The following is a 9,747-nucleotide window of genomic DNA, read 5'->3' as shown; positions in this document are numbered from 1 at the left end:
GCATTAAATGTGGTTGGTGGCCCTGCATGTGGCAGGGCGTTGGAGCTTCATGATCCTTGAGGTCCTTTCCAACCCTGGCCATTCTGTGATTTTGTGAGCTGGAGGGCAGATATTTACTGAGACGCATGGAATCATGACTCCGTGGGTATAAGCTCATAAAAGTACGGGAAAATTAACCCCAGAAAACAGCCACTCGGCTGCACGCCACTTCACTCTCCCCACTGGAGGACGATGTGAGCGCAAACCCCGCCCACACAGCTCCACGCCCTCCGCTCCCCGCGGTCTTCGCGCAGGCGCGGGGTCGCGAATGGCGCGCAGGCGGAGCTCTCGCGAGAGGCGAGGCGGTGCCGGGGTGTGGAGGCTCCGCCCCGCGGCATGTGCCACTGCCTCCACCGCCCGTGGGAGGAGGGAGGGACGGGTGGCGGCGGCGGCGGCCCCCGGCAGCGCCGGGCGCCCGCGTGTCGTGATGAATCTGCACCAGGTGCTGACGGGAGCCGTGAACCCCGGGGACAACTGCTTCTCCGTGGGGAGCTTGCACGATCAGCCCTTCACGGTGAGTCCTCGCCGGGGCCCGGCAGCCCGCGCTGCTCGGAAAGCAGCTGCGTCAGGTCGCTGCCGGCGCGGGGCTCGACGCGGCGGGGCCAAACTGAGGCGGCACGCCGCGGGGCGCCTGGGGGACGTGTCCGCAGCCGGCGGCGGTGCGGAGCCGTGCGCGGGAAGATGGAGGCGGCCCGCGCCGTTACGTAAACGTGGGCCCCGCGATGGCTGAGGAGAGCCCGCAGCTCGGCCTGGCGCCTTCGGGACCGCCCCTGCGGAGCGGTACGTGGTAATGGTTGAAGCCTTCTGTTAGCGTGGGCTGCTGTGGCCTTGTCGGGTGATGTCCTTGCTTCCCGAAACCCGCAGCTGTCGGTAGAGGACAGTTGGAAGGTTTAAGTAGAAGCCGTTGTAACCTCACCTTCCTGCCGTGGTAAAGTGTCTGATATTCAGGTTATTTTCAGATATCCAAAAATTCGAAAGGCTCACGAGTGGTGGGGAATCACTTAGTTAGACGCCAGAGTTTGTTTTACTTCACCAGGGGTGTGCTGGTAAGATACGGACACGGGAGATTTCCCATTTTGACATGATTACTTTTTGAGAGAGACAGGTGAAGCTTTCGTTGCCATTGAAGAGCTCTTTGCCTACTCCAGGCTAACCTACAGAAAGTGTTAGAATTGCATAAACGAGGTTGAAAGAGTAATAAATCTCTGCAGAGAAAGTGATGGGAGAGCGCAGCTTCCACTGGCTGTTTTTATGGTCTCTTGTGTGCAAGAACTGTTTTGACATAAATACAGAGGCTGTGTTTCCTGCACACATGCTGATCTTGATTTGGTTTTCCCCTTTTACTCAGAAGGTTATTAATGGATTTCTCTTCCTTAGGTTTAAAGCTGCCAGCTGAAATACCTTGGCTGCTTGCTTTTTTGCTTGCTTTCTTTTTTTTTTTTTTCAATTGTCACTCATTTTATAGCACTATATTAAATTCACTAGATTTTTCAGAAAGATAAACAAGTGAAAGAAAGGTTTTCCTAACTTGTTTTTTTTTTTTTGGGGGGGGGGGGGGGGGGGAAGGGGAACAATAGGCTTAATCTTTAGAACATGAAACAGGAAAATGGAGAACTCTTTACCTGTATCTGAGATAGTAATAAAACATGAATAAAAAATGAGGAAAGGGAAACACACCTCTCCCACCTATGCCAATTTATGTTGCGTGTGTGAGGAGTGGAGCTGAATGATTTTTAAGATCCCTTCCAACTGAAGGCTTTCTGTGAGTAGCATTTAGCCCAGGCAAGCAGACTGCGTTATATTTGCATTCAGTCCAGTAGAAGTCATAGGTATTCGATGTAATTAGCAGAAGTCAATTTTCTATCTTTTTATTATAAGCTTTTGTTCCTAGCCTGCTTTTATTTTTATTTTTATTTTTTTTTTTTACTTTTATTTGATGCTTTTCATTAGCATTGGTCTTTTTTTTTGTTCTCAAATTGAGAAATTCAACTTCCTTGAGGTAATAGAATGGCTGTTTGAAACTTCTGCTTTCAAACGTGATAGAAGTATTACTCAGCTGTCACAGAATAATATACAGTCTTTTTAATTGATCTATCTTGTTGTGAAGCAGGGCATCCCAGACTTTTGAACTTGATTCTTTTCATGTGTTAGAAACATAAGGACCCTTGAGAGCCACCAGTGGTAAAAGTGGCCCTATGTTACCTCAGATACAGTAGCTCAATTGGCAACACAGAAGAAACAAGAGGAAAGGTAGTGTGGTAAGCTTCCAGTGTAGGAGTTAAGAGAGACCATTTCCATCGAACTCCTGTGTTCTGCTAAGTGCCATCCACTGGTCTGCTTCATGTGGGAGCTTTGCATGACGTTAGACCCAGCAGAGTTCTGCACTGTCTTTATTGTCTGCATCATCAACGTGTATGTGCTTGCATGTCCCTTACACCTACATAAATATATAAATAACTGTGGGTATGCATATGCACTTCTAGAAATAAACCTGTAAATAGTAGCTGAAATAGGCAGTGTGGCAGTACACAGAGTTTAGAGGTGCTGTGCTATATAGGAGATCGAGACTCTTGATCATTTACTCCTATGATTACATAAAGAATGGAGTTTCACTTACCAGTATTTCTTTGTAAGAGTTGTGTATGTTGGACTTCCACTGTAGAAAGAAGTGGGGATGTTTCACATGATTGCTTGCATTTTTATCCTTTAAAGGTACATGCTTTTACTGCTAGTGTCAAAATTCTAGAATCTCAGATCCTGGAATGGCTTGGATTGGAGGGGACCTTAAATCCATCTACTTACAACTAGCAGTTTGCCAGCCAGTAGGTCAGATTGCCCAGTGCCCCGTTCAACCTGACCTTGAACACCTCCAGGTGTTCAAGATTGGGGCATCCACCGCTTCTCTGTACAGCCTTTGCTGGCCCTTCACCACCCTCTGAGTGAAGAATTTTCCTTGTCTTATTACTACAGTCCCCAGTAAAGAATGTCTTTCCATATGTAAAATCATATTTCTTTGGGGAAGTTTAATAAGTTAAAGGTGATGTTTGGTGATTACGAAAAAATGAAATAATGGATAGAAATTTTCTGAAAGCTTTCTATGCCATGCAGAGCAATGTTTATTTTCACAGACCCAAAACATATTTCACTTCCTAATTTCAGGTTCGTTTTGCTGTATCACCAGCGAGTGAAGTCCATCTTCCCCCAGCTTAAACTAGTTCTACTTTGGTTGTTTGTTTAACAAAAGAACACAGTGTTTAATAAACGTTACAACAATAGGGTAATGTAAACAGTATTTCCTTGTCTCATTGTATTAAGTCATCGTTTTGTAAATATTTCAGGACAGTTTTAAGGTGAAAAGTTTTTTTTGGTATACCAAAATAAGACTTTACGTCATATCTCTTTTTAAAGCAAGCAGTTTTTTTTTTTTTTTCTTTTTTAACATGTTTTAGAATTTTTCTAGACATTATTTTCTCAGTATGGCAGCATTCTTTCAAATGTAAAATGCATCCCTCCCTTTCCCATCCCCTTTTCCCCCCCAAACAAACAAGCAAACAAACCCAACAACAGAAAGAAACACCAATCCATCTGCATGAATAGAGATGAGCAAGAGTATGGGAATGAGATGCTTATACTCTGGAGCTACTTGTTGTGCAGAAAATGACATACGAACTATTGTGGATGAGGCCTGCTCTAAAAAGTAGGTAAACGTTGAGTAGTTGGCAGAATTCATTTTTGTTGTATGTGAGACTGTTAGGATATGGGATGTACCCACTGACTTCTATTCATTATATGGTGCTGAAATATCTTGTATTTCAGCACAGTTTTCTGTGCTGGAAAAAAAAAAAAAAGGTAAGTATAAAACTAGTACAGAAGTTAGTTTGGTGCTGTTGTTTTCAGTAGGTGTCTTTTTAAGTGTAATACTGCTTACAAACCACCATGTTGGAGTCTTGGCTAAATGTGTGTGTGTGTGAGAATGATGTCATAGAAGCTGCTTGAAAAAGAACAGCATGGGGATGGCAATGGACAGCTTAGGTCAGTCTCCTCTGCTGAAGTATCTTGTTAGCAGGACATATCCTAGGAGTGGGTTGATAGAGAAGGGGAGAAGAGAAAGCTGTTGCAGTTGTACTTCGCAGACAGCTTAGTTACCTATTCCAACATGTTTTTGTGTTGAATGTTACTCTGTCTTCCCTTCTGTATGCTGTGCCTTTCATCCTTGAAATTGTGTTTCTCCTGTGGGTTAACGTCAACTAAACATCAAAAGTGACCTCCTGAGTTATGGGTGTCCCACCTGTTGGCTTGCCTGGGCTGCGCTGAGTGAAGTGAAATTGTCTTGAAAGGTGTATATATATTTATGTATGTGTTTAAATATATATATTTATATATATTTAAACATATATAGGTTGTTCTGAAAGTAGTACCTCCTATTTATTTCTGTGTAAGCTGCAACAGTAGCACAATAACACTGTTTGATAAAGCAAATTCCCAGCTACAAAATGCTGTTTTTCAACACAGACACCACTATTAACTATGTGTTTTCATTAGTAGTGAACAGGAGCCCAGTTCCTTCAACCTTTCCTCATAGGAAAGGTGCTCCAGTCCTCTGATCATCTTAGTGGCCCTGGTGTTAGAGGTCAACATAATAAAATAGGAAGCATTACTTTCAGAGAAACCTTCATCCAATATATATATGTATACTATAGTTATTATCTGTAAGTAACAAAACATCTTAGTTCTTAATATTTTTTGTTAAAACATGGAAAGGAGGCCAGCAAAGCCATAGAACTTGTGAGATGTGTGACTTTGTTTTTGTGAAACTAATGCATGAGTCTGTTTGGGTGGAAGTCACTGCAATTCTCAGTGAGATCTCAAGGTGTTCTTCAGAGATTTTGGGTGAGGTTTTGTTTTTACTGCGCTTCCTCCTTGAAAACAATTGTGCACAACAGTAGTCCAGAAAGCAGTGATATGCATAAGGTGTGGCTGTGAAGAAAGAGGCATTTCTTTTGCTAAAATGGGGCTCATAAGTCTGGTAAAGAGTCGGATTTTTCAGTTGAATGTCTGATGCAGTGGCAGAGAGCAGCTGATTTGCCAGCTGTGCTGGGCCTTGTGCAGACCATAGGTTGAATGTGCTTGTCCTAAGTTATCCTCCTCCCACTTAGCCATAGTTTCATTTGAAAGCTCTTTGAAAATGCATTGTGTTTCTTATGTTGTCCTACTACTTCTTTGGGGACAGATCTACTCTGTGGTTTTAAGAGCTAGCCCTGCATCCTGCTGGGGATTGGGAAGTTGGGGTGACCAGGTCTGGTCTGAGATGACTGAATAGACTCATGTCAGAAGTGATTTTTTTTTTTTTTTTTCTGAGATGTAATTTTTTTTTTTATCAGGCAATGTGGAGAATGACCAAAATGTAAGGATAGAATGGCTGTAGTTTTTTTGTTGTTGTTGTTTGTTTTCAGAGAATGAAGATCCTAGAAGGACATTTGTTTTACTCCAGCTATAGCTTGGATTCCTGAGTGCATTTATAATTATTTGTTGGAGCAGGAAACTAGTGGAATGAAATGAAGTTTCCCAACTGCTTCTTTTCTTTAGAAACACCGTCCCTCATTTGGCACTCAAAAAACAAACAAACAAATGCAGCATAAATGAAATTGAACAAGAAATGAACACCAACAATAAAACAATACGGTTGCTTAAATATACGCATATACCTCTTAGTCAAGAATTTATACTCATAAAGGGAAAATTTCCAGCAAACACTGGATCCAGCAAAATCACTGTTTGTTTATCCCTTCAGTCTGCTGCTGTGTAGTGCATCCTTAAGTATCATGGCTGAGTTCTTAGAGTATTTTAAGTCCTTGTTTATGATAGAAACATTGCTGAATATGTGTGAGTTCTGAGAGACTCCAGTGTTTGATAGTTACTTCAGAGTTCTCCCAATGCAAAATCCAAGTGTACTCAGAATTATTTCTTTTTCTTGTATGTAAAAACTGGTAGAGCTCTTGATCCGGTTAAGATGCTTAGTTTACAGACTCCAGAACTGCTAATAGTGGTGTGTTTTACAATTTATGCTTCTTCTTATTCACCTTGGTGGAAATGCTGTGTCTCTGCACAAATTCAGGCTTGCCTGTCAGCGTGGAAGGGAGAGAGCCAGCTGGGGATGACTATTGAGCCTATCAAGTGCTGATGAGTCCTAGAAGGTCATACAGAAGAGGTGGAGGGCTTTGTGCAGTATTTGGCATTTCTTCTGAGAGCCTTTCTAATAAAATTGTGTTCTCTCTTCAGTGAAGCTTGTAGTTTCTTAAAATTGCCTTCATACAAAACAATAAATTCAACAAAATGCCTTTAGGAAAATATGTATATAATGTACTTCAGATAACCTTTGCCTAGTAGGCTGTGAATTTAATTAATGATTCAACAAGTGAGATAGTTACTGACATCAGAAAGAAATGTTCTTTGAAGAATCGATTGAAAGTTTAACGTGTCGTTGTGATGTGAAAATAATCACTTCAAAATTTGTACAGAAAATAGTATTAAGTCCTTTTGAAATGAGTTTTAAATCAGAATCTGCAGTTGGTATATGCATTTGTAATAAACGATCCTGTTTTGACTGGAGGAACTATGGCATTTGAAACTCCTTGCAGCTGAGGAAGAGACAGGACAGAAAATGTGTATGACCGTTAATAAATGATCAGAAGTTAATGTATGTATTTAGCCTGAAAAAGTATTTTAGACAGTACTTTCACCTATCAAGTCATTTTAAGTCTGGTTTGGTGGTCAGCAGATTGGAAAAATGAATACTGGTGGAGGATAATGATCATTTTACCGAGTAAGTTGTTTTTGTGAAACATCCTTGAACATACAGTCAGGCAAATTAGCTTTACACTGAAATATTTTTTTCTTTGTTTTAATATATGCAATGGTGAGATATTCTAGTGTAGGTTTGGCCAAAAGTGCTCTTCAACCTGAAGCACCTGAAAGCATGACAATCATGTTTTGAATTTCCAAGCAGAATGTTAAATTTATCTGCTTTCTTTTTTCAAATCAAGAGACTTTTCACTATATGTACTAGAGCTAGTGGGGCTGATTGTAAGGGATGATCCTTAATGTCAGTGTTCTGCAGACTTCCATCTGCAGTTCTTTGTTTTGCTTTTGAATCTTTTTGACCAGTAATTTGCTTTCACAGTTGATCTCTGTCTCTCTTTTAACGTGCCTCTTGTTGGTGCTCGTAATTTTGCTAGTAGCTTCCTGGCTCTTATGCTTTTGTCATTTGTGCATTCTTTGTTGCTGGAGTTCAGTACTTGAAAGCTGTATTTCATGTTTTCTCAGATGTTTAATTATTCATTCTATTTTAATATGTGCCTAGCTTCTAATGTAACTTGCCTAAAGGTAGGAAGAATTATTTGATTTGGACATTGCAGTAATCATCGGCTGCCACTATAAAATGTTAGATACATCAAATGACTCAGTGACAATATGAGTTTAAAATGAATCCATGGAATGTATCATGAAGCTCAATGAGTCTGAAACTTTTCTAGAACTAAGCTTCATTTTTCTATTCCTTTGGAATTTTAAATTTTGCTGAATGCTTCATACCATCTTGTCTTCCTGCTTCCATTCCCCTTTTTCAGAAACCTAGTTTTAGGTTTCTCTGCCTTCAATCTAGGAAGCATATTACTTTGATTGTTCTTTGTGGTTTTTTAATTTCTCACAGATTTTTTCATAACTCCATTTTGTCTCCTCTGTCTTGAACTTTTTTTTGTAATGTGTGTGTTGTGGTGGACTTCTCAACATCTTCTGTTGCTTGATTGAAATTGTAGACATCCATTTGATCTTTGTAACTGTCTGTGGGGTACTACATAGATAAAATACACAGGTGATGCCATTTCACTGATATGCTTTAACTGGCTATAGCTTTATTTAATTCTGAGATTATGCATTTTTGTGAGTTTTTTGTTGTTTATGTTTGTTTTGATTTGTTTTTTGTTTTGTTTTTAGGCATACGCATCAGGATGCGATATCGTTGTATTAGGGACTGACTTTGAAAGACTACAGATAATCCCAGGTGCAAAACATGGAAACATTCAAGTGGGATGTGTGGACTGTTCAGTGCAACAGGGAAAGGTATGTGGTGCTTCTAATAATACTCTTGGAATGTCATGTTCAGTCCTGGGTGTCCAACCTTCAGACTTGCATGGCCACACTGACTGAAGTTGAATTGTCTTGGGCCACGTATAAAACATATAACATAGTTAATAATTAGAAGTAAAAACTTAGTCTGTTTTGATGGAAGTGGTTGTAATTCTTAGTAAGTTCCCAAGGCGTTCATCAGAGATTTTCAGTTTCATCCTTGAAAATGGTTGTTTGCTTATGTACTTACTGCCAGAAAGTAGTAACATGGATAAAGCATGATTGCAAAACAAGGGATAACTTTCTCTGCTAAAGGTGCTACAAAAGTCTAATAAGGAAACATCATGAAAGTTTTGAACTGAATATCCAATTTCAACTCCATACATTAAGTGAAAATTTGCATGTAATGTACTTACATTGACTGAAAATGCATTTACAAATATACCCAAAAATGTAAAATTTTTTCAGCCATCTTGAAATCTATTCTCAAATTCCTTTATCAGAATGAGAAGCAAGAGAGTGTATTTTTCACTCTTCACAGAACCGTGCTTAGGCAACGTATCAGAATGTAAAAAAGTATTTACCATAACTTGAGTTAGCTCTGTACTATGCCCTTCCTGTGTCCTGGTTTCATGGTTTGTTGGTTGTTGTTGAGTGATGGGTGTGTGACTGGGGCTGGGCCAAGCTGCTCAGCTGGAAAGAGCTGCTACCATGATTGCAGGGGGTGGGCTGCAGTATGGGTTGGGCTGGGCCACATTCGGACATGGATGTGTCTATGTTGAGAACTTGCTCAAAGTATGGATGCTTTCAAGTTAAAGTATATCTACTACAATGAAGGTGAAAATGGCTGATTGCTTCATCTGTTTGCTTTTGGTAAGACTACATAGCAAATAAGAAATAACAAGCATAGTTATGAGACTGTAGAAGATAAGGTGGGGCTGTACAGGAAGATGCGTAAAGGAAAAATCATATGGTGGGAGCAAAAGCAGTTTATTCACTCTGGGTTCATGCTGCTCAGGTTAGTCATTGCCGTGCTTTGACATGTCAGTGACTGGCAGCAGATGAGTTCTTCCACAAAAATAATTTCTATATCATGGAAGAGTAATATACCTTTCAAGTAATTAATAAAGGCTTAAAATTGTTTGTGGACATAATTTTCCTTTTTTGAGTTCTCATCTTTTCTTTTTCTCAAGCATGTAAACTGGTTCAAAAATGTGAGGTTTCAAATTCTTCTCAGGGATGTCTTTCTTAATTGTTCTGTTATGATAAAAAACAATGAACCAAGTAGTTCTGTCTATTGGGATGTCACAGTGTGGTTAATCTATTTACCAGTAGAACTGGAAATGTGGATACATAATGGCTCATACAAACATATAAGATATATATATTTTTTTTTAATTGATTCCTTCAAGCTGTAGTAAGGTGGTAGCATTAGTGTTTTGCACATGTAGCTTTTAAGTTGCTGGCAGCTTTGGTTAGATTCTGGTCTCCATCCTGAGGGGAGATCTCTGCATGAAAGCTGCTTTGTGTTTATACGTGAAGTCTGTGAACGACCACCTAGGTGATCCACAGCTGCTCTCTATT

The 9,747-nt window shown here is 40.2% G+C and overlaps 1 protein-coding gene across 4 annotated transcripts in view; it reads left to right on the top strand.

Moving 5' to 3' along the window:
* The first annotated feature begins 434 nt into the window (after positions 1-434).
* Positions 435-9,747, top strand: part of DMXL1 (Dmx like 1) — a 72,399-nt gene continuing 63,086 nt past the window's right edge. For all 4 annotated transcript variants that reach the window (XM_042882817.1, XM_042882816.1, XM_042882815.1 and 1 more), the window contains exons 1-2: positions 435-553; positions 8,032-8,157. In XM_042882817.1, the coding sequence (XP_042738751.1) occupies positions 467-553; positions 8,032-8,157 (213 nt within the window). In that variant the 5' untranslated portion in view covers positions 435-466. The remainder of the gene's footprint in view (positions 554-8,031; positions 8,158-9,747) is intronic.

Source organism: Lagopus leucura, unplaced genomic scaffold (genome assembly GCF_019238085.1).
Source record: "Lagopus leucura isolate 7727_CA_CO unplaced genomic scaffold, USGS_WTPT01 Super-Scaffold_100036, whole genome shotgun sequence".
In the NCBI taxonomy this organism is placed as follows: Eukaryota; Metazoa; Chordata; class Aves; order Galliformes; family Phasianidae; genus Lagopus; species Lagopus leucura.
This window is presented reverse-complemented; position numbering and strand designations above follow the sequence as displayed.